Source organism: Chelonoidis abingdonii, chromosome 23, assembly GCF_003597395.2.
Source record: "Chelonoidis abingdonii isolate Lonesome George chromosome 23, CheloAbing_2.0, whole genome shotgun sequence".
Lineage (NCBI taxonomy): Eukaryota > Metazoa > Chordata > Testudines > Testudinidae > Chelonoidis > Chelonoidis abingdonii.
This window is the reverse complement of record NC_133791.1, coordinates 1-25,684: the sequence shown is the minus strand read 5'-3', so window position 1 is coordinate 25,684 and position 25,684 is coordinate 1. Positions and strand designations below refer to the sequence as shown.

The 25,684-nt window shown below is 46.9% G+C and overlaps 1 protein-coding gene across 3 annotated transcripts in view; it reads left to right on the top strand.

Moving 5' to 3' along the window:
- Positions 1-17,208, top strand: part of SLC45A1 (solute carrier family 45 member 1) — a 41,690-nt gene extending 24,482 nt beyond the window's left edge. For 2 of the 3 annotated variants that reach the window (XM_032763778.2, XM_075060213.1), the window contains 2 exons: positions 2,504-2,709; positions 13,684-17,208. In XM_032763778.2, coding sequence (XP_032619669.1) covers positions 2,504-2,709; positions 13,684-13,950 — 473 coding nt within the window. In that variant the 3' untranslated portion in view covers positions 13,951-17,208. The remainder of the gene's footprint in view (positions 1-2,503; positions 2,710-13,683) is intronic. The other variant, XM_075060211.1, reaches the window with a different exon arrangement.
- The last annotated feature ends 8,476 nt before the right edge of the window (positions 17,209-25,684 follow it).

Here is a 25,684-nt window from a genome sequence, read left to right as displayed (position 1 = left end):
TCAGTGGCACTTTGGCGGTGGGCCCTTCACTCCCTCTGGGTCTTCAGTGGAGGGTCCTTCAGTGCAGTGGAAGCCTCAGAGTGAGTGAAGGTCTCGCCGCTGAAGTGCTGCCAAAGCCTCGGAGCACCACCCCTTGAGTACAAGCACCGCCGCAAGCGGCGGAAAAAAAAAAGAAAAAAGCCACTATCGGTGGCAGCTCTACCCCCACCGCTTCATTCTTCGGCGGCAGTTCGCTGGCGGGTCCTTCCTCTGAGAGGGACCCGCCGCTGAATAGCCGCCAAGACTCAACCCTGCCCTAGGCCCCCTGAATCCTCTGGGTGGCCTTGCTTAGAAAAGAAACATCAAATGCACAAATATAAAATTGGGAATAAGCGTCTAGACGGCAGTGCTGCAGAAAAGGAACTGGGAGTTATAGTAGGTCACAAGTTTAATACGAGCCAACTGTGTGGTGCAGTTGTGAAATAAGCTAATATAATTGTGGGGTGGATTAACAGGAGTACCTTATGTAAGACTGAGGGGGAACCTAATAATAGTCTTCAAATATGTAAAGAGGATGGTGATCAATTGTTCTCAATGTCCATTGAACCTAGAGCAAGAAATGTAATCAGTTAAATCTGCAGCAAGGGAGATTCAGGGTAGATATTAGTAAAACCTTTTTAACTATAAAGGATAGTTAAGTACTGGAATACGTTACTAAGGAAGGAGTGGAATTCCCATCATTAGAGATTTTTAAGGACACATTAGACGACTACCTCTCAGAGATAGTGTAGGTATGCTTGGTTCTGCCTCAGCACAGGGGGGTGGACTGGATGACCTCTTATGGTCCCTTCCAGCCCTACATTTATACGATTCTATGTATTGGTAGGATAGACAGAGATGAGTTAGGACTACTGTTATGCTGGAAGACATTAATGGGTACCATCAATCAGTTATTTGATCTAAAACAATTGCATGGGGGCTTAAAATTATGGCTGTACTAAAGAGCTGATAGGGCTTCATGTGGCCTCTATTCCCTCCTTTCAGCTTCTTGATTTTCCCAAAAACCAGTAGTGTTCTGGCCATTGATACCTTGAATATTTCCTGAAATTGAATAGCTGTTTCAGTTAATGTTTCCCCTCTTGGGGTTTGCTTTGTTTAGCCCAAACAAACCTTTTTACTGGCCCACCCACAGCACAATCAGTCCTTCCCTACCTAGCAGGGTTTCACAAATCAGTCTATCTGGCCATCCCAAGACTCCCACTCTCCTTCTAGCCCTCAGAAAATCTCCCAGTGTTTCCTACTCTTTCTAGGGTTCTCTCATAGACTTTCCACCTGGCTATGGGGAGAACTCCGCTCCAGATCATATCCTGACCTTGAATCTCACCTAAACTAAATCTAGGCAACCTCCACTTTTTTAAAAGCAGGTGAACTTCAATCTGTATTTATCTGAGCCTAGGCCTGTGATCTCATCTTGTTTACATGCTTCCTATGGTCAAGGTTTCATCTACCATTTCTGTCCCATGCGTCAGGGGAAAACCAGGCACAGGTGGTGCTGTGTCCAAACTCCCTTAAAAGGGCCTGCCCACCCTGTGACATTGAGTAAGGGTAATCTAGCCCTATAAATTACTTACCATGTGAAATATGTATATATTTTGGTTATTCACCTGCATGGAAAGCCAAACACACTTTGGGACAGCTTTCCTATATGCTCAGTCCCATTAAATAAGAGAATTGATCTGTACATCACTTATTAGAAATAGAAATAGTCCAACATAAAACATTTCCAATTAAGTGCTATTCATGATACCAATTCCTCTCAAATAATCTCTTAAAGCCCAATTCTGCCAACCTTTTTCAAACTGAGGAGTGATAGCACCTTACCCCACAAGAAGTGCCACTGATTTCAACAGGACTATTTGCAAAGTAATGCATTACTCAGCATGAAGAAAGATGGTGGAATCTGGTCCTTATTTATCAATCACTTCTCCACTATATATCTTACATTTCATTCATAGTCCTGGTAAAGTTGTATTCATAAACCACAGATTAATAATAGACGGGGTTCAGAAAACATGGGGGGGGATATACACCTTAAAAGCCTTAATGTGGGTAAAGCAAAGATTCATTCTTCAGTTCATAATTACTTTCTTAACATGCTCTTTGTGAAAGGTCTTACTCTGAGTGATCTGAAAAGCTGATAGTACCAGAAGCTGATCACTCCAGCCTTATATAGTATCACATATGCTAACTTTACAAGTATTTGGATTAAAGTAGACTTCAAAACAATTGGCAAAAATAAAAATTATGACATCAGATTAAGAAAAAGAAATTTAATATCTCACAAGTTCCTTTTATTGTTTGTGGAAAGTTATTTCCCATAATTAAATAAACCAATAATTCTTATGCTTTGACAAGGTTAAAGACCAGGGCAACTGGGATGTAGTTACAACAGAAGGTTAAAAAAATAAACAGCATCTGTTTATATATTTCTGTGCAATTTATTCTCTTAAATTCTATTTTACAGCCGCACTAGAAAAGCTGGAGGAATACTTCAGTATTCGCACCCTGTATTTCATAGCATACCTTGCTTTTGGACTTGGTACAGGCCTGGCTACACTCTCCAGAAATATCTATGTGGTTTTATCTCTATGCATAACTTACGGTATTCTGTTTTCAACACTCTGCACACTCCCTTATTCTCTGTTGTGTGATTACTATCAGAGTAAAAAGGTAAGTTTCCTATTACTACATGTTTTTAAACCATAACATGCAGACGTTTCTACGCTACTCACAGCTAAGACAAGCTTCTGCCAAGACAAATCATGTTAAACTATACATTTTTGCTCCTTTTATTTTTCTCCTGCACATACAGTCAGTTAGAATTAACTTGTTTAAAAATCTCTTTCTACTATGTGGCCAGTCCTGGGTAGAAAGGGAACTGAATCTTCTTCATCTCTATTGATTTTCCTTTGCCCTTCTCCCCTACCCAGCCTCTCTAATGCTTACTTCTTTTTCCTTCTCCCTTGCCCTCTCCTGCATATTGCTGAGAAGCTAAAGATTTATTTTAAGTTATTTTTTCATAGCTCAGTCTGTGCTGGCCAGGACACTATTAATGCTCCTTTACTGGTGTTTGGCAGAATCTGATCGGGAAGCATAAGAACATAAGAACAGCCATACTGGGTCAGACCAATGGTCCATCTAGCCCAGTATCCTGTCTTCCAACAATGGTCGATGCCAGATGCTGCAGAGGGAATGAAAAGAACAGGGGCAATCACTGAGTGATCTATCCCCCGTTGTCCAGTTCCAGTTTCTGGCAGTCAGAGAATTTGGGACACCCAGAGCATGGGGTTGCATCCATGACCATCTTGGCTAGCAACCACTGATGGATCTATCCTCCATGAACTTATACTTTTTTTAACCCAGTTATACTTTTGGCCTTCTGAACATTGCTTGGCACTGAGTTCCACAGGTTATTGATTCATTGTGTGAAGTACCTCCTTATGTTTGTTTTAAACCTGCTGCCTGTTAATTTCATTGGGTTACCCTGGTTCTTGTGTTATATGAAGGGGTAAATAATACTTCCTTATTCATTTTCTCCTCACTACTTATGATTTTATAGACCTCTATCATATTCCCGCCTCAGTTGTCTCCTTTCTATGCTGAACAGTCCCAGTCTTTTTAAATCTCTCCTCTTATGAAAGCTGTTCTATACCCCTAATAATTTTGGTTGCCCTTCTCAGTACTTTTTCCAGTTCTAATACATCTTTTTTGGGATGGGGCAACCAGAACTGCACACAGTATTCAAGATTTGGGCGTACCATGGATTTATATAGTGGCGTTAAGAGAGATTCTGTCTTGTTAGCTATCCCTTTCTTGATGATTCCCAACATTCTGTTTGCTTTTTTGACTGCCGCTGCACATTGAGCAGATGTTCTTCGAGTGCTTGCTCATATCCATTCCAGTTAGGTGTGCGCGCGATGCGTGCACGTTCGTCGGAAGATTTTTACCCTAGCAACACTCGGTGGGTCGGCTGGTCGCCCCCTGGAGTAGCGCTGCCATGGCGCCGGATATATACCCCTGCCGACCCAACTGCCCCTCAGTTCCTTCTTACCGCCCGTGTCGGTCGTTGGAACAGTGGAACGTGACTTAGCTGATCTCCACCTCCCTAGCTACTCATAGTTTTCTTATTATTGTGTATATAGTTCAAATTTCTATACTTGCAGTTAATTATTTTCTTTAACATAGTGTATATAGTTAAGAGGGGTTTGGGGATTAGCCCATTCCCCTCACCCGGTGCCAAGGCCAATGCCTGGTTCACCAGGTTTCAAACCATGCTCGGCCTGTTACAAGCCGATGCCTACAGGAGATCCTCATGACTCCTGCCTTAGGTGCCTCGGGGAATCCCACCTCTCAGATAAGTGCCACATTTGCAAGGCCTTCAAGCCGCAGACCAAAAAGGAGCGGGACTTTTGTCTCAGACAGCTCCTGATGGAGGCAGCTCTTACTCCTCCACCTTTGGCACCAAGCGCCGGACAGTCCGCACGAGGGAGAAGTGCATCTTTGGCACCGGAGTGCACCGGTACTGCTAAGGCCCCTCGGCACCAACCGTTGCCGGCCCAGGTGTCTGCTCGGCACCGCTCCCTCTCCCTGCGGGTAAAAAAACTTAAGACTCCTGCGGCTTCCGTGTCCACGCCGCAGTCGGAGCACCCACCATCGATTCTAGTCCCACAAGAGCCATCGAGTCCGGTGCCTGACAGCTCCCTGGCACGTGCCGTGGTTGAGCTTACTATTCCCTCCACGCCGGAGACATTCTCTACAGCAAGGGAACTGATTGCACTGATGGAGTCTGCGCTGCCTCAACCCCCGGCACCACCGGTGCAGGTTATACAGTCCATAGGCAAGCCTGCCCTACTGAGACCATTCTCTGTCGGCACCGCTGAGAGGCACCGATCGCGGTCCCGCCGGCATTCTTGATCCCATCGCCGATCCCGGTCCCAACGCCGCTCACAGTCCCACTACCGTTCTCCATCTCGGTACCGGTCGCACTCGTGGCACCGTTCAGGACCCTGTTCGCCGGCCCGGTACTCTTGGTACCAATCAAGCTCCCGGCACCGCACCTCTCACAGCCGCTCCCGGCGTCAAGCTTTGAGGTCCCGGTCGACATCCCGGCACCATTCCGGTCGCAGGTCCCGGTCTCGTTCCCGGTACCGGTATAGTGCCCGGTACCGCTCTCCACTGCAGTGTACAGACAGACTACCCAGGGATGGAGACCATTCTCAGGGGTTTTCAGCTCCTCCTTGGCCGTCTCACCATGCATTTATGTCATCCCATGCGGCCAGTGCTTCCTACGCACAGGACCGTGACTTAGATGTCCCTAGCCGTGTCTTCCAAGAGACCCAGGCTCAAGACCAAGGACTTCATCAGTGGTCCTTCTGGATGCCTTGGGCATATCACCAAGCCCAAGGTGGACCTCCAGTGCCATCACGTTCCGTACCGTCGGAGCACCGGGTGCCGGAGGCTACTGTTAGTCGCCCCCCTTCTGTGGGTACGGAGGACGCTCCTATTCAGGCACCAGACCCTCAGGTCCCACTGAAGCTGGACGTCGCCCAAGTCCACAAGACAACAGAGGACCCGATTGTCCCTGGCCTTTCCTCTTCCTCTTCTCCAGATGAAGCGGTGGCGGGGACATCCTCCTCGGGTCCTCCTCCAATTGACCTAAGGTCACATCAAGACCTCCTGAGATGGGTGGCCCTGAATATGAACCTCCAGGTGGAGGAGGTTCCGGAGATAGAAGACCCAGTAGTAGATATTTTGTCAGCTGACACTCCCACAAGCGTGGCCTTACCATTTATTCAGATGATCCAAGCGAAGGCTGATACCATCTGGCAGTCTCCAGCATCTATTCCGTCCACGACTAGGGGAGTTGAGAGGAAGTACATGATGCCCTGTAAGGGGTATGAGTACCTGTACGTACACCCTCCTCCCTGCTCCCTCGTCATCCAATTGGTTAACAAAAGGGAGCGCTATGGCCAGCAAGCCCCTTCCCCAAAAGCAAAGGAGGCTAGGCACATGGATTTATTGGGACGTAAAATCTACTCTGGGGGGGGCCTCCAACTCAGGGTGGCAAACCAACAAGCCCTACTTAGCCGCTATAACTATAACATCTGGGCGGCGGTTGAGAAATTCGCAGAGTTAGTCCCCCAAGACTCGCGTCAAGAGGTTGCGGCCCTTTTGGAGGAAGGAAAGAAGGTGGCGAGAACTTCTCTCCAGGCCTCATTAGACGCAGCCGACTCCACAGCCAGAACTCTGGCTTCAGGAATTGCCATGAGGCGAATATCATGGCTTCAGGTGTCAGGCCTTCCACCTGAATTGCAGCATACGATACAAGATTTGCCCGTCGAAGGTCAGGGCCTATTTTCGGAAAAGACTGACCCTAGGCTGCAAAGTCTGAAGGACAATAGGGTAATCATGTGCTTGCTTGGGATGCACACACCGCAGACTCAGCGCAGACCCTTCCGGCCCCAGCCTCAGCGCCCTTACTCCCCGCCTAGACAGCAGCAGGACTTCAGCAGGAGGCATGGCCGAGGCAATCGTGGATGGCAGTCCGGACCCCAAGGGGGTCAGAATCATGGCCCCGCCAAACCACCCGCGAGACCTAAACCAAACTTTTGAAGGCGTGCCCGAGGGCGACGTACCAGTTGTTCAACAGGATCCTTTCCCTCCCTTTTGCAACCACCTCTCCTTTTTCTCCCTGCATGGACCCAACTAACTTCAGATCATTGGGTCTTACGCACGGTAGAATTTGGATACCGCCTTCAGTTTATTTTGCCCCCCTCACCCCCCATCCTCGTCCCTCTTCAGGGACCCCTCTCACAAGCAAATCTTCTTGCAGGAGATACAGTCTCTCCTTGCCATGGGAGCTATACAGGAGGTACCGGAGGACTTGAGGGGCAAGGGGTTCTACTCCCACTATTTCCTAATCCCCAAGGCGAAGGGAGGTCTCAGACCAATTCTAGACCTGCAGGGACTCAACAAGTTCTTGATAAAGTTGAAGTTCCGCATGGTATCCCTGGGGGCCATCATCCCATCCTTGGATCCTGGAGACTGGTATGCCGCCCTCGATATGAAGGACGCGTATTTTCACATAGACGGTACTTCAGGTTTGTGGTCAACCGTCAACATTTCCAATTTACGGTCCTTCCGTTTAGCCTCTCCACAGCCCCAAGAGTGTTCACAAAGTGTATGGCCGTAGTTGCCACCTCCCTCCATCGTTGACGCATACACGTCTTCCTGTATCTCGACGATTGGCTCATTCGCAGGGCCTCCAAGACCCAAGTAACGCGGCACATGGCCATCGTCAAGGACCTATTCATCCAACTAGGCCTGATGATCAACCTAGAGAAATCTACTCTGGTTCCCACACAAAGAATAGAGTTCATTGGGGCCATTCTGGACTCCAATCTCACCAGGGCCTGCTTACCACAGCCGCAGTTTCACGCAATGATATCCATTATACAAGGCCTACAAAAATTCCCAACCACTTTGGCTTGACTTGTCTCGGCCTCCTGGGTCACATGGCTGCCTGCACGTTCGTGGCCAGGCTACACCTACGTAGTGCTAGCACAGATTATTTCCTCCCCTAGAGCAAGGGGATACCCAAATTATGATTCTCTGAGTCACAATCAGTTTCCTGGCCTCTGCATTTCCAACCCCAAACATTAAAAAAAATAAATCATGAGATTGGCTTTAAAATCATGGGGTTTTTTTAAATAATTAATTTGTGATTATTTTTATTTGCCTTCTGGGTTTTTAGATTCTAGGCTACACTAGGATCACATTTTCAAGATTTTCTCTGCAACCATGAGGGCTAGAAACTTCCTTTATATATACACAAAAACTCAGATTCTTGCATATTAATATCACTCTTGAAGCTTGGGAAACACTTTTTGTTACAAGACTCCCAATAAAATTGTGAGAGTTGGCAAGATTGTTGTGTGCTTCTGTGGGCAGACAACAGTGCATTGCCTCTTCCTCAGGGCATGTGGCAAAGGCACAAATGGACCCTAAATTATTAGACCCTGGTTGCACAACAAAGGATTATATGCAGGCATACAAGATCACAAAGCACTAAAGTAATGGAGTTCCATTGGGAGAAACTCTACGCCAGGTGGCAGGTTTCAGAGTGGAAGCCGTGTTAGTCTGTATCAGCAAAAACAACGAGGAGTCCTTGTGGCATCTTAGAGACTAACACATTTATTTGGGCATAAGCTTTTGTGGTCTAAAACCCACTTCATCAGATGCGTGGAGTGAAAAATACAGTAAGCAGTATATGTATTTTCATGTGCTATAATATAGGTACTGCTCACTGTATTTTTCACTCCATGCATCTGATGAAGTGAGTTTTAGCCTACAAAAGTTTATTCCCAAATAAATTTGTTAGTCTCTAAGGTGCCACAAGGACTGTATGCCAGGTGTGACTCTTTGCCGGATCAGGCCCTATTTAGTAGTATTGACATATCTTGGAACCACTTGCACACTGGATAAACAGACCTACCCTATTAAAGCTCACACAAATCCTTGTGTCAAATACTCTCAAACAGTTAGAATTTAATCTTAGTAAACTTTCTCCTGCATTAATTTTACAAGTGACATGAACTGAACAGCACACATCTGTATTCACCTCTTTGGATACAAATATTTTTCCAAAAGTCTTAGCATGTTAATAAAGATGCAAACATGATGTAGAAAAAGATGCAAAAATTTAAGGAAAGGGAGGGAATTGGCATCTTACATTAACTCAAGCAGAATGTAATATTAAATAAGGACATTAGACAATTTTACAATTTAAATTATTTTACTCAAAAATAGCTATTTTTGAGCTTTTAGAATCCCACTGTTAAATTCTCATTTCCCCATTTACACTTAAACAATAACTGAGTTAAACATGGGTCACTATATACAACAGTAACTGAGAAGACATAAAGCCTGTGTTTATTGGCATCATCTGCTAGGGCAATTGTCAAATTCAGATTCCTGGGTAACTGGAATTAAATTAGCTTTTTATACATTATAAATTGTAAATCTTGTTTCTTTTTTGATCTATTCCTATTATTATTACATTAAATATTTCACACCTTGTTAATATTGACCGGAGACCTTTACAGAATTCATAGCTTTCCTAAGCATCTGTAGAGCAAAAATGACATGATTCTGGTACCTTCTTTGTGAATACAGGGTTCTGCATAACATCAGTGAAAACAGACCAGTCTTATTAATTTAATTCTACTGCTTGTTAGAAAAGACAGGAATGGTAGCAGAGAGAGTGGAGCTGTTGGTCTGCAGGTCCAGGAAGGTAGCAAATGCATCAGTTTACATATGGAAGTTATTTTCTCCACTGGAAGAGTTAAAAACTAGTTTAATTAAATGAAGGCTTAAAATCTGCAAAAAAAAATGGATGGCTGTAGCTCCCTCCCACTCAGGGACTTTTCTGCTTGGTACTGTGAGTGAATTTCAGGTAATGAGTATTAACATTATCAGTCACTGTTCTAGTTAATGGGCTAGAAGTGTCTGTTGGAATAGTTGTGTATTTATCCTTCTGTTGTTTAACTAGTAAGTGTTTGGCTGTACAAATTGGGCCCAATCTTGCATCTGTTGGTATCAGTGGGACTTTTACAAATCACTTCTATGGTAGCAGAATCAACCCCACATTCAGAATTTCCAATGGGAGCTTTATCACATTAAGAATTCTATTCTCCAGTTGATGTTGACCAGAGAGAAACAACTTTTCGTAGCATTAATGGTACTGATATACTTGTATTAAGGGGAGAAAGATTCCCCAGCAGATCAATTCAGGAAATGTTGGAGTTTAAAAAGGTAGAGAAGATCATTTGCCCTTCTGCTGAGCTGTGTTTCCTTTATGCACAACTGCTTTCTCCTATGGCAGGGGTGGGCAAACTACAGCCCGTGGGCCGGATCCAGCCCCCAGAGCTTTGGATCCAGCCAGCGGGATTACCCCCCGTGGCACTGCGGGCCCTACAACGCTCTCAGAAGCGGTCCTCGGGCAGGGGGGCAGAGGGCTCCATGTGCGTTGCCCTTGCCTCCAGTCACCAACCCCATGGCTCCCATTGGCCAGGAATGGGGAACCCCGGCCAATGGGAGCTTTAGGGGAGGTACCAGGAGGCACAGCAAGGCCAGCGCACACAGAGCCCTCCAACCCCTCTCGCCCAGGGGCTGCAGTGCTTCCTGGAGCGGAACAGGGCTGGAACCAGGGCAGGCAGGCAGGCAGGGAGCCTGCCCTGGCCCTGGTTTGTGCTGCTGCTACCCTGGTGCCACTTAGCCAGAGCTTGAACCCTTCCTGCACCTTGCCCCACAACTCCCTGCCCTAAGCCCCCTGTCTGCACCTTGCACCCTTCCTGCACCCCAACTCCCTTCCCTGAATCCCCTCATACACCCTGCACCCCTCCTACGCCCCAACCCCTTGCCCTGAGCCCACTCATATACCCCGCACCTCTCCTCTGCCTCAGTGCCTTGCCCTGAGCCCCTTCCTGCACACCGCACCCCCTCCCACACCTTGCACTCCCTCCTGCACCCCAACCTCCTGTCCCGGCCCTGGATACAATTTCCCCACTCAGATGTGGCCCTCGGCCCAAAAAGTTTGCCCACCCCTGTCCTATGGCATTGCCTTGGTGTTCTGGCATTAAGGGAATATTCCAGAGAAGAGATTAGTTTGCTAATTAGGGCTATCGATTAATCACAGTTAACTCATGCAATTAATCACAATTAATTTTTTGAGTTAATCACACTGTTAAACAATAGAATACCAATTGAAATTTATTAAATATTTTTGGGTGTTTTTCTCCATTTTCAAATATATCAATTTCAACTGCAACACAGAATACAAAGTGTACAGTGCACACTTTATATTATTTTTATTACAAATATTTGCACTGTAAAAATGATACCAGAAATTGTATTTTTCAATTCACCTCATAGAATCAAAAAGTATCAGGGTTGGAAGAGACCTCAGGAGGTCATCTAGTCCAACTGCCTGCTCAAAGCAGGACCCCAATTCCCAACTAAATCATCCCAGCCAGGGCTTTGTCAATCTGAGCCTTAAAAACCTCTAAGGAAGGCGATTCCACCACCTCCCTAGATAACCCATTCCAGTGCTTCACCCCCTCCCAGTGAAAAAGCTTTTCCTAATATCCAACCTAAACCTCTCCCACTGCAACTTGAGACCATTACTTCTTGTTCTGACATCTGCTACCACTGAGAACAGTCTAGATCCATTCTCTTTAGAACCCCCTTTCAGGTAGTTGAAAGCAGCTATCAAATCCCTCCTCATTCTTCTCTTCTGCAGATTAAATAATTCTCGTTCCTTCAGCCTCTCCTCATAAATCATGTGCTCCAGCCCCCTAGTCATTTTTGTTGCCCTCTGCTGGACTCTTTCCAATTTTTCCACATCCTTCTGTAGTGTGGGACCCAAAACTGGACACTCTACTCCAGATGAGGTCTTATACAAGTACTGTAGTGCAATCTCTTATCATGAAAGTCCAACTTACAAATATAGGGTTTTTTGTTACATAACTGCACTCAATACCAAAACAATGTAAAACTTTAGAGCCTGCATGCCCACTGAGTCCTACTTCTTGTTCAGCCAATCGCTAAGAGAAACCAGTTTGTTTACATTTATGGGAAATAATCCTGCCCATTTCTTAATTACAATGTCACCTGAAAATGAGAACAGGCATTCACACGGCACTGTTGTAGCTGGCTTCACAAGATAGTTACGTGCCAGATGCGCTAAAGATTCACATGCCTCTTTATGCTTCGGCCATTGTTCCAGAGGACATGTTTCCATGCTGATGATGCTTGTTAAAAAAATAATGCATGAATTAAATTTGTGACTGAACTCCTTGGGGAAGAATTGTATGCCTTCTGATCTGTTTTACCCACATTCCGCTATATATTTAATGTTATAGCATTCTTGGCTGATGACCCAGCACATGTTGTTCGTTTTAAGAACACTTTCACTGCAAATTTGACAAAATGCAGAGAAGATACCAATGGGAAATTTCTAAAGATAGCTACAGTACTTGACCACAGATTTAAGAGTCTGAAGTGCCTTCTAAAATCTGAGAGGGATGAGGCATAGAACATGCTTTCAGAAGTCTTAAAAGAGCAACACTGTGATGCAGAAACTACAGAAAACAAACCACCAAAAAAGAAAATCAACCTTCTGCTGGTGGCATCTGACTCAGATGATGAAAATGAACATGCATCGATGCACACTGCTTTGGATACTTATCGAGCAGAACCTGTCATTAGCATGGACACATGTCCTCTGAAACGGTGGTTGAAGCATCAAGGGACATATGAATTTTTAGCACATCTGGCATGTAAGTCTCTTGCGACGCCAGCTACAACAGTGCCATGCAAATGCCTGTTCTCACTTTCAGGTGACATAAACAAAAAACAGGCAGCATTATCCTCTGCAAATGTAAACAAACTTGTTTGTCTGAGCAATTGGCTGAACAGGAAGTAGGACTGAGTAGACTTGTAGGCTCTAAAGTTTTACATTGTTTTATTTTTGAATGCAGGATTGTTCTTTTTACATAATTCTACATTTGTAAGTTCAACTTTCATGATAAAGAGATTGTACTAGACTACTTGTATTAGGTGAATTGAAAAATACTATGTCCTGTTTATTAGTGCAAATATTAGTAATAAAAAATAAATATAAAGTGAAACTGTAAACTTTGTATTCTGTGTTGTAACTGAAATCAATATATTTGAAAATGTAGAAAACATCCAAAAATATTTAAATAAATGTTATTCTATTATTAACAGCTAATCACGATTTTTTTTTAATCGCTTGACAGCCCTAGTGCTAATATGATGAAGTACTTAACTCAGTACAGTTTACAGATTCCCTCAAACCAGTGGTTTTCAACCTGCGGTCCTTGGACCCATGAGGGTCTGCAGACCCTACAATTTCCAACAGGGTCCACACCTCTATTTGAAAAAAATTAGGGCTTCTCAAATGAAAAAAGGTTGAAACAGGGCTGCCCAGATGGGTGGGGGGCAAGTGGGGCAATTTGCCTCGGGCCTCAGGCCTCGCAGGGGCCCCACGAACCCCGGCGGCGGTCCAGGTCTTCAGCAGCAGGGGGCCCTTCAGTGCTGCCAAAGATGCGGCATGACTGAAGGGCCCCCTGCTGCGGAAATGCCCCACGAGCCCTGGCCTGGCAGCGGTCTGGGTCTTCGGCGGCATTTCAGCGGTGGGGAGCCCTTCAGTGCTGCCGAAGATGCAGAGCGACTGAAGTGCCCCCTGCTGCCAAAATGCTGCCAAAGACCCGGACCGCCACTGGGTGAGTAAAAGCGCCGCAGCTCCCCTGCTTTGCCCCAGGCCCCCTGAATCCTCTGGGCGGCCCTGGGTTAAAAACCACTGCTTCAAACCACTACTACATTCTCAACAATACTGATGTAAATTAAGCAACTATTGGGGACAGTAATTCCCTACAATGCTAGGTTTGAAAAATCAATGTGTCCGCCTCTGTTAAATGTAGGGGATGCTGCATATGGATGTTCATTATTGAAAGTCTCATCTTGCAGGCTTGCCTTTAGCATATTATTTTACTGTGTTAACAGTTTGCATATTTTGCTCTGGTTTGCTAAACTACTCTCTATTTCCTTCCCTTTGAACAGTTCGCAGGATCGACTCTGGATGGTACCAAGAGGGGGATGGGCGTGGATATCTCTCTTCTGAGCTGCCAGTATTTCCTAGCTCAGCTGCTTGTTTCGATTGTGATGGGACCCATAACTGCAGTGGTGGGCAGCGCTAATGGGGTGATGTATTTTGCCAGCCTCGTGTCTTTCATTGGCTGTTTGTTTTCCTCCCTGTGTGTCACGTATGAGACCCCCGCCACCGAGGCGGCAGCCGAGGAGCAGCAGCCGTTGGTGCTGAGCGCATGAGGGCAGGATCCGCCGGTGGAGGGGCCGGGCCGGGCCAGACCCACTGCTCGCTACAATAAAAGGAACTCAGACAAGCAGCGCTTGTCCCTCCTGATTGCTCAGCAGGTGCCACGTGCCCCGCGGGAGGCTGCCTCAGTCCCCGGGGCACTGCCCTCGGCTGCAGGGCAGGAGCAGCAGGGCGCAGCTGTCGCGATGGATTAGCGCCTCCTATTGGGCCACTGCCCGGATTACTTGCTGGTAGCCAATGGACTGCGAGAGTGTTGTGACATCACCTCTGATTGGCTCTGAGATTGCGTGCCTTCCCTCAAAGGGGGCAGGGTGCCGGACTTGACTGACTGTAGTGCTCCGTCTGTCTGCTCCGCCCTCCTGTTGTGCTGGTCAGTAGTGGCTGCCCCTGCCCACAGAGGCCATATCCAGGCTTTTCTCACAGTGCTCCGCAGGCACCGGTGTCGAATGAGTCTGCGGGAGCCTGGAGAGCGGGGCTGAGCTGCCACTGGGTCCCTCCGCCTGCCAGGGGCATGGGGCACCCTGGGCCGTGGGGCAGGGGTGGGTCTTAAGAATTCATGCAAAGTCATGAACAAAGGCTCGGTGGTGCTCCAGGTATATGGAGGATCGCAACAGAAAACCTGTTATCTTTTAAAATAACCAAATAATTTGCGTTGAAAAACATGTTGAGTTACCTAGAAGTTTTTCAACTGGTTTGTGACATGCTCCAACCAATCCAGTGTTTGATTCTCTTAGTGTTCAAACCAACAAGCTTTTCATTACGGCTGGTGGGGAGTGGGGCTAGGAGCCCACTTGCTCTAAATACTTGCTGTCCCCTGCTCGTTTGTTCTTTGCAGCCACTATACAACAGTAGGGTTTCTGGCACAGCCACCAAAGGCAAGCCAGAGAGCTACATGTGATCATTTTTCATGAGCAGATGTGCTGAAGAAAAGAGCACATACCTGTCATAATAGATTTCAATGTGCATAGAAGTCTAGCCAAATATTCCAAAGGCTTCAGGGAAAAGTAACCTGCTCTTACACAGCAACAATAGATTATTTTTTATGATAGAATCAAAGTCTGTACTCTGCGATGACATAGCTGTAAGACCATCTCAATGTATTTACATTATTTAAGCCAGTTTTGCTCTACCACCATTAAGGGTCTTCAGTAAAGAGGGCTGCGCATTCTGCACTAGCTGTGATTGAGAGATGCAGAAACTAGGGGTTTGTTAGTGCAACATGGTGTATGTGCAACACTTAACAAGCCCTGTCTGCACTTACTGACGTGTACCATGATATTCTCTATCAGCACCTGAAAGAGGCAAAAGACTATCAATAAATCCCCTGCTACTCCCAGCAACAGAGCAAGGGGCCACCCCATTGCAACAAGTCCCTGCAATACTGCATGGAATACACCCTGGAGGGGGCTGGGATCTTGTGAACAGAGCCTCTTGAGCTGGTGGAGACACCGTACAGTAGCCCCAGGCAGAGCGAAAGCTGGGTCTTGCCCATGTGATACTCCCCTCCCTGGGGTAAAGACCTTGCCCTGGCTCCAGGCCTCCCTCCCTGCCCTCAGGAGAAGGTAGTTTATCAAGGCCATATGTCCATAACTCTAGCTTTAAAACTCTAGAGCACGTGGAAGGTGGAGCCCTGACTTAGTTGACAGAGATGAGAATCTGAGAGTTGTAGTTTGAAAACCCCAAGGGAATCATGGGAGCTTAGTTGCAAGACCTGCCTCACCTCTTCCACCACCCTCTGCCCCAAATCAGAAGAGATGTAGATTCTTACCCTCTCATAAGCCTTTGCACACCTCTGCCATCCCCATTGTCCAAGGGGATCCTGGGAACTGAAGTTTAAAAGCATATTCTCCCCACCCCCAAAACCAAAACACTTCCCAGGGAATGAGGAGCTATGGTCTTGGATTTAGGTAACGTTCAACCTCCTAGAACCACAGGTGAGATCACCTGTGTAAATTATTTCTGGTCACTGTTCCCCATGGAATTCTATTAGCATACTGGGGCAAGTAGCTTCCAGTCACTGTTTCTGGTCATACACTGTTACAGTGAGTATCAGGACAAATAACTTTCTGTTAGTGGTTCTAGTTCAGGGGTCAGCGGCAACCTTTCAGAAGTGATGTGGTGAGTCTTCATTTATTCACTCTGATTTAAGGTTTCATGTGCCAGTAATACATTTTAACATTTTTAGAAGGTCTCTTTCTATAAGTCTATAATATATAACTAAACTATTGCTATATGTAAAGTAAATAAGGTTTTAAAATGTTTAAGAAGCTTCATTTAAAATTAAATTAAAATGCAGAGCCCCCTGGACCAGTGGCCAGGACCCAGGCAGTGTGAGTGCCACTGAAAATCAACTCAAGTACCGCCTTTGTCACACGTGCCATAGGTTGCCTACCCCTGTTCTAGTTGAATACCATTAGAGCTTTTACTAGGGTAACTTAACTTCTGCTCGCTGTTTCCCAATCCGTAGGCCAGTAGGAAAGGAAGTGGGGATTGCAGTGACAGACTGTGCCCTGAGTGGGTGGTGCTACTATTAGGCAAAGATTGTAGGAGGAGGTGGTGCCTGCACTGGCACTGGGAGACACTGATTTCACAGTGAGAGGATGAAGACAAAAGATTAATATGGTCCTGCCTGCCATGCTCTGACAGGCTTTGTTGCATCATGGACATTGTAGTCCCATCCTGGGTGTTCCGGTCCCCACCCTGTTGTGCCTTGTGACCTGCCTGGTGATCTCCAGTAGGGGTATTGGGTTAATTTGGGTTTTGCAGATTCCAGCCCAGAGTCACTCCCTGGAGTGTTGCCTTAGCCCCACCCTCAGCTGCAGCCTGCCTTTCCTCCCCCCAGGAACCCATGAGAACATCTGGCTTTAACACTAGTCCTGGGCCTGGAAACATCCAGTGACTGCATGTGTTTGCAGGAGGAGGGCCAAACTCTTTATGGTCCCAGGTGTAAAGGTCAGATTTCTTCCTTTATAAATCAAGGTTCTTTGAATTGCTGAACAGAAAGTCTGCAGCATAAACACATTTTCGAGTAAATGTTAGTTAAAATATGATGCTACTAAGTGCACCAAGACAAGTAGCCTTAAAAGGTGTTTGTGAGAAACTGGGGGTCATGTGTTTGCATAATCAGAGTAGCTTGATTAGCTCCTAGGCAGGTCTTTCCATTCACAGATTCAAAGGAAGGAGTGTGTCTTTGGGTAGTGACTCTGTGGGTGCTCTGGTGCCCAAACACCAATGGGAAAAAAATTGTGGGTGCTCAGCTGTTCTGCGGCTGGGGGAAGCGCTTGAGGGAGGATGGAGAGCAGCAAGTGGCGGGCAGCAGGGCCCTTGGGAGAGGGGTTGGAGCAGGAAGAGGGAGTGAGGGTGTGACCTTGGGAGCCAGGGCCAGGAAGGCCAGAGGGAGGGCCTTGGGGAGGAGCGGGGGTGAAGCACCCACAGGGAAAAATAAAGCTTAGCGCCTATGATAGGTGAGGAAAACAAGCAGAGGATTTTTTCTGACAGTCACTTGCTAGTAGTTGGTGTGTGTGATGGAGACTTTATGGAGTGCACAGCAATTTCATTGCTTTACTGGCTTTGATTTTTTATTTCAATAATTTTTATCCCTATGGTATGGCTTATAAATGCTACGTAACATCAAATCACTTATTTTGTAGTAAATATATATAAAGCAGCCAAAAAAATTCTCATGAATCAGGATAATAATGTGGAAACTAACACTTGACATTAAAGTGAAGAGATTTGGTTTTATTAGTAAATATTCACGCCGCCCAAGAATAAAAACTTTCACAGAAGTTTCAAATTATTAAAAAAATGCTTATAAAATACCTTTCAAACTAAACTTGTTTTCAAGCAATAGCCAAAGGTCTCTGTTTATGCATTTCAAACAATAATTGCCCTATATTTAACTGATGCCTAATGTGAGGCTTTAAAATGTCTCTTTGAATTAAAATGTAGTCTCCCATGCTCCAGGCAGGATCTAGCTGCTCTGAGAGAGGATCTGTGTGCCCCCATGTCACCCAGGGGATCTGTGTGCCCCCATGTCACACACACACACACACCCGTCTCCCATGGCCTTAGCAAGATCTATCTGCCTATGTCCATGATCCCTGCCATACTGGAAAGGATTCATATGGCCTGCCAGGCTCAGGGAGCCACTCTTCACACCCTCCATCTTCGTAGAGACTTTGGGGAGACTTTATTGTTGTAACTGGGTCACAGTGTGAGTGGCCAGTTGCTTGTCTATGGGGCTGTGAGGTCTGGGACCAACAAGGGTGGACTGGTCATAACTTTGGGCTGAGAAGTAGGGCTGGGACTAGAGATTTCTAGATCTGCAGTATCACCCCACAGCTCCCTTACTGCAGCACCCAAAATCCTCGCTCAGAGTCCAGGTCTCATTGTACTCGGCACTGCACGGACGATCAGAGAGACAGAGGGATGTATATAGAGCTAGATGAGCGTGTAAGGCATGCGGATGGGTGGAGGGGTGTATATGGCATATAGCGGGATATATGGAGGGCTGAAGGCTTGGACAGATGGCTGAAGGGATGGATGGTGATGTCACAGGCTGGACTTGTGATGGGTTCAGCTCATGGCTGCTGGCCCTGTCACCTCCGGGCCCCCATTTCCTGCACCATCTCTGACTCTCACTCTAACTCTTGCAGCCCACACCCAGCAGAGCCTGGCTCTGCAAGTGTACACTGGTGCTACTTCCAGTGCATACACCCATTGCACAACCTACCTGCCCCCATCCAGCCTCCAGCTGGAGCCATAGCCTAAGGCCCAGCTGAGCCTGGCAGCCAGCGACCCAAACATGTAGAGACCCTGGTGACTCAGGAATGGGAGTGTGCCTCATCTTCTCAGTAGCACCATGGCACTGTTACACCATAGTGACTACCTGCAGAGCCCAAAACTGACTCAGTGGGGTGGGCAAAGCTGAGATGGGGATGTAGCATTACAAGCTGCAGGACATACCAATTTCCTACCTCTAGCAGTTACTGACACCTAGTTTTTTGTTGTTTTGTTTTGCTGTCCTGTCACCATCTGCTACACTCACAATTTCCCATTCCTGGGTCTAGCAGTAGGGATTTGTGGCAGATGGATTGAACCTTGTCACAATTTCTACTTTTGTGAAATCTCTATTTTAAATGGGACACTCATAAAATTAGATTTTTTCTGATTTAATACATTTTTTTAAATTAGCAAGACCTTGTTTTACTTGTATCCAAATTTTAAAAAGATTTCAGAGCAGTAGCCAGTTGTGACAGGAGGAGCCACTCGCAGCACCTCCCTGGTCCAGAGGTAGCCATTCATGACAACCAGCAATTCAGGCACCAGTGAAAACATAGGATCATAAAATGTTTTTAATAATGTGTTAAAAATAGTAAATGACAGTCACAATAAAAACATAGGAAAAGTTACAAGAGTAAGATGACTGAGGTTTTTTTGAAAAGTAAAGAATGAAAAGGTGTGAAACTACATTTACAGGAGATTACAGGAAAGGGTAGCCAATTCAGGCAATCAGAACAGCAGAGAAGACCAATTTGTGACCATCCCTATGGTGATGTGTCATTCGTATGTAAACACCTCCTGAATAAAGACAGTGTTTAAGGATGGGAGTGTATGGGGGGAGAGAGGAAGCTCACATCATTTCAGAGAAGGCAGAGCAGCCATGTCTAGACATTTCGCCCTCCCTCGCCCCCCGCCCCGCCTGCCTTCTGCCCTTTTTACTGCACATGTTCAGCCCACTCCTTGCACTTCCCTGGAAATTGCCAGACAACGAACAGGCCAGGGAGGGGGAGAATTCCTGCTCCCATCCAAAATTGCTGGGTACCCCAGCCTGGCTGGAGTTGGTGTGATATCCTAGCAGAGTCAGTTTTTCTCCCTGATGGATTATGATTTTCTCCATTGCAGTTAGTTGCACTTTATCTGCTTCCCAACAGCCCCTCAGTAGGTTCTCTAGGCGACATCTCATTGCTTGACATAAAAGTTGCTTCCCTTTGGGTCTGTATGTTCTGGGGTATTTGCTATCAAATACTGCACCGACTTGGACTGGTGCTGGGCAAGGTGAGGGTGTAAATTCTGGATGAAGAATGCTCTATGTTAAATAAAATTACCCTGTGACGAACAGCGGCATTTGGCTCTTTTGTTAAAAGTGTGAAATAGCAACCAGGGGTCACTGCCCAAATGGGGTGGGGGAGGTGGAGAGACACACACAGCACTGTCCCACCTGTGACACCCCAACACCTTGAGTCCCCAAATCCTTGTACCTGCCATCACTCATTAATAGTGCCCCCCTCCACTCCTTACAGCAATCCAAGCTGCAGAGAGTTGACGTGCTGGAGATCACCATGTAGCACATGGAGAGCCTGCAACAGAGCAACACCCTGGATAATGACTCCCTGGCCCCTCATAGTCTCCCATGGAGGAGCCATCTTGGGGGAGGGTGTGTCTGCCCCAATGCAACCCAGAGGGAGGGCCCATGCCTCCTATCAGGCTCAGTGGGATGCACTTTTTTGCCCCCTGTGGTCTCGTATGGGTCATATAGGATCTGTCTGCCCCAGGGATGGGCCAGGCCATGCTGAGGAGAGCTCATGCTGCCTGCTAGGCTCAAGGTGTCACTCCTCCCCCATCTTCATAAGGACTTTGGGGAGATTCTTGTTGCTGTAACGGGATCACAAGGCACGAGTGGCTGGTTGACTATCTTCAGGGCTATGGGGTCTGGGCCCGAGAGGTGTGAACTCAGAGTCATAGCTTCGGACTTAAGAGAAAAGGGACTGAGACTGGAGATGCCCAGAGACGCACTGTCACCCTACAGCTTCAGTACTGTAGCACCCAAAAGCCTCACTCAGGTCTGAGTCTCATTGTGCTGGGCGCTGCATGGGAAAGCAGAGAGAAACAGCGATGTCTGGCGATGGATAGATGAGCGTCTCTGGTATACAGAGGAGGGATGGAGAGGTGTGTGTGGCATATGGAGGACAGATGGTAATGCTGCAGGCTGACAGGTTTGTGGGTTTGGCTGGTGGCTGATTGCCACAGCAGCTCCTGCCCCCCATGTGCTGTTTCTGACGCTGCCACATCTCTTGCAGCCAGCACCAAGCAGAGCCTGGCCCCAGAGCAGCACTACAGCCGTGGCTACAGCAGGTGCTCTGTACTCCTGAGCTGCTCAAGGACAAACAAGCATGAGGGCTCCTGGCTGCTGAACAACCTGTCCCAGATCTCACCCTATCCTGCTCCCAGAGTAGCCTGCTCACCACAGAGACCAAGACCAGCCCCCAGCTGGCCTGGCAGCCACTGTCCCTAACGTGGAGAGCCTGATATCTGGGGGGGGAAAACATCCCAGCGTCTCCTCTGCAGTGTCAGGACGTACTATTACAAACTGCTCCCTGTCCCAATTTCCTACCAGTTGCAGTTACTGACATCTACATAGCAAGTTTTTGCTGTCCTGATGCAATTCACCACCCCCACAATTCACCAGCCTTGGGTCTAGGAGTAGTGGTTTGTGACAGATGGGGTAGGTCTTGTCACAATGCGCTACTTCTGGGAAATCTCTATTTGAAAATGGGACACTCATGAAATGAGTTTTATAACTGAATACATTTTTCTGAGTTAGAAAACATTTGTGTTATTGAGATCCAAATTTAATATAGAGATTTCATGGGGTAGGAAACTGTGACAGGGCAGATACCATCCATCACAAACTGCTATTTCTGGACCAGGGCTGAGGCAACCAAGAAAATCAGGCAGCATTCAAGTGATACTGTCATAAATAATAGCCTGACATCAAAAAACAAAACAAAACATGAGTATTAAAACCTATAATGTACTCTGTCACAATAAAAACATAAGTGGTGGTATAATAATAATGAAACGTTTTTGAAAAGTCAATAAAAGAATTAAACGACATTTACAGGAAATTATGATACAGAATGGTCAAGTCAAGCAATTAGAACAGCAAAAATGACAAACCCTGAGCCCTCAGCTGCTAACTGTAACCCCAAACCCTAACTCCTGCTCCCCAGTACTCCAACCCAACTCCTCCCCCTAACCTTTGACCCTGTCCCACACTACAACCCAACCCTAAACTCTGACCCCTCCCTTCATCCTAGGCAACCCAACCCTGACCCCTGCACCCAAACCCTTCAACTAACCCTGATCCCTGACCATCACCCTATTATATCATAACCCCCACCCTGACCATAACCCTAACCCTTTAACTCTAACCCACCTTTGAACCCAAACTCTTACCCAATCTAATTCCTAAAGTTTATCCTAATCCTTGCTTTAAACACAACCCTCTAACCCTTAACCCTACTTTCCAGAACCCTAACCCCCACTCCCCAATCCAATTCTCCCTCTCAACCCCTAACCTTTCCAAACCTAATCCACGCCCTAAACCTAACTCCTGTTTACTCTCACCCTAATCCAACCCCTAGACCCTAACCCTGTAATCCCAACCTTAAACCACCGTTTCCCCCCTCCATGGGTGGCACCAGCCTCTTCCCAGTGAGGGGGCTGAGGTAGGCTAGACAGAAAATTGGGGGCCAGCATCCCCCCTCCCTTGCGGGGCGGCTCTAGCTTTTTTGGCTCCCCAAGCACAACAGGCAGGCCGCCTTCAGCAGCTTGCCTGCAGGAGGTCCACCGGTCCTGTGGCTTTGGCATACCTGCCGCCGAGTTGCTGCCGAATCCGCAGTACCGGCAGACCTCCTGCAGGCAAGCTGCCGAAGGCTGCCTGACTGCTGCCCTCGCAAGGACCGGCAGGGCGCCCTCCGCAGCTTCTGCCCCAGGCACGCGCTTGGTGCGCTGGTGCCTGGAGCCACTGCTGCCCCCCTTGCCATAAGGCCCCACCCACCTCTATCACTCTGCTCCCTGCTCCTCTTAAGTGCCAGCCCTGCCTCCTGCCCCGTCCCCTGCATTGCCCTCCTCCTGGCCGGCCAGTGGGGGGGGTGGGGTGCCTGATGCGCTGGCTGGTGCCATGGGATGAGCAGCTCAGCTGCTCCCATCTCCTCCTGCTGCTGCTCTTGGCCCTGGGGCTGCGGCTGCCCCTCAGCTTCCCGCCTCCCTTCAACTGCTTGCAGCCCCCAAGAGCTGCCCGGCAGGGGAACCTGGCTCTGGCAGAGCCCTCAGGGAGTATCAATCCCAGGAGACAGGCCCAGGAGCCTGGGGCAGAGTGGATCTGTTTGGTTTGCTGTGGGGCACCTTGAACCCGTTGCCTGAGTGGCACCTGGTGGTCAGTCGGGGTATTGCCCAGAAGGTGTTCCCCTTGGCACGGAAGTGCCACCTACTGGCCAGTCGAGGTAATGCACAGAGAATGTTTCAATTGGCAAAGCAGTGGCCAGTTAGAGTAATGCACAAAGCATGTTTCCCTTGGCGCAGCAGTGACACCTGGTGGTCAGTCGGGGTATTACGCAGATGGTGTTTCCCGTGAAGCAGCAGTGACACCTGGTGGCCAGTCAGGGTAATGCACAGAGCATGTTTCCCTTGGCATAGCAGTGACACCTGGTGGCCTATATGGGTATTGCACAGAAGGGGTTTCTCTTGGGGCAGCAGTGACACCCGGTGGCCAGTCAGGGTAATGCAGAGTATGTTGACCCTGGAGCAGCAGCGACACCCGGTGGCCAGTCTAAGTAATGCACAGAGTATGTTTCCCTTGGCACAGCAGTGACACCTGGTGGCCTCTGTGGGTATTGCACAGAAGGTGGTTCTCTTGGAGCAGCAGTGACACCCAATGGCCAGTCGAGGTAATGGACAGACTGTATCCCCTATCAAGCAGCAGTGACACCCGGTGGCCAGTCAGGGAAATGCACAGAGTGTATCTCCCATGCAGCAGCAGTGACATCTGGTGGCCAATCAGGGTAATGCAGAGAGTATGGCACACTTGGAGGAGCAGTGACACCCGGTGGCCAGTCAAGGTAATACATGGGGTGGGGCTTCTCCCATGGAGCAGCAGTGACACCCAGTGACTAGTTGGGGTAATGCAGCATGGCCAGCAAGTGTAGCATCAGCCTTTTACCGTTTTCTGGGGTGGGGGGGCTGAGGTGGGCTGGAGAAAAAAACTGAGGGACTGCACCCCCCTCTTCACCTTGCTCCACCTGCATTGGGACCATGCCTTTGCTCCTCAGTTAAAGGCCAGGTTCATCTCCTCTCCCCCCAGCCAGGATTTACAGTAATATCACTTTTATTAAAATAAAATAGTAAACAGGATTTAGTCCAAATCCATATAAATAATCTAAATCTATCCAAATGTTAGTATTAAATCCCAAATCCTCTTCAATAGCCCATCAGAAACCAAAATTTGAAACTGTAAACAATGCTTAATTTAAAACACAAACATTAAGCAAAACTATTTTGTTTTTAAAAACAAAAATTAACAAATGTCATAAATTATCAAAAAAGAGTGCTACTACAGGATGATAAAATAACATAAAATAAGTAAGCCCTACTATTAAAACCACCTGTAAAGCAATTGAATAGTTGAATACTGGCCAAATCTGCATAAAATATGCAGAACTACGTAAAAACTGGTATTGCATGTCAGACATTCCAATCCAGCAAACTTCAATTAAAAGCTCCACTTTAACTAAAAAAACAAAAAAACAAACCAATAAACCAAAACAGTCAGCCCTAAACAAACCTGCACTTAAGCGAAATTAAACCTGTACCAACATTGGAACAAATTATGTAATTTTCTAATTCTAACTTCTTGTTTCACCCAGGAGGGAAAGTATTTTGTAGCCCCAGTAACTGTGCTGTCACACCAGCATTTCTTTCAGTAAATAAGGTTTTTGCCAAATATAAATTGCCATTACAATTGTCTAACAGAAATTCTAATTGTATTTTTGCAATAATAGCCCAAGTATGCAAGTACATCCCCTCAGAGTTGGATCACATTCCTCAACTGCTAATCCAAGCGATTAAGTGATATTCTGCCGCTAGAATCCTAGAGATGCATTTGCAAACCCTGGGGCCTGAAGCTGATGGGAGAAAGGTCAGTGAGCGAGCTCCGCCACCTGATGGAGAGCAGAAGGAATTGACCGAGCGACTTACTAGCTAATTTAAATATCAGCGCTGTCTCTGGCGGCAGCTTCCACTGGAGGGTAAAGGGGAGTTGACTGAGAGTGGCATATCTTATTTGAATATTAAAAGCCTGCATTTTGGGGACACTGGTGTAAAATTTGAATAAGTTTTGGGGTTGGGACTCATATTTTTAGCATAGCTTCTTGGGAGCCTACTACTGATGGAGGGGGTCAACCTGAGCTGGAAGCTTGTTGCCCGACATGGGAAAGGTGCGCCCGGCACTTTGATTAACCCAGAAATGAACAACCTTTCAGAAATGAGCTGTTGAGTCTTTATTTATTCACTTTAATTTAAAGTTTTACTGGCTAGTAATACATTTGAACTTTTTTTGAACATCTTTTTCTATAAGTCTATAGTATGTAACTAAACTCTTATTGCATGTAAAGTAAATGAGATTTTTAAAATGTTTAAGAAGCTTTATTTAAAATTAAATTAAAACACAGATCTCCTGGGATCAGTGGCTAGGACCTGGGCAGCGTGAGTGCCACTTAAAATTAGCTCATGTGCTGCCTTCAGCCCCTGTGCTATAGGTTGCCTACCCCTAGACTGAGCAAAAGAGAAATTACACAAGTTTGGTATTGTGCCATGATTATGTTTCCTGGCGGTTAGAAGCTAAACCGCTGGTTTGTTTTTTTCCCGTAACCGAGTTGGTGCCTG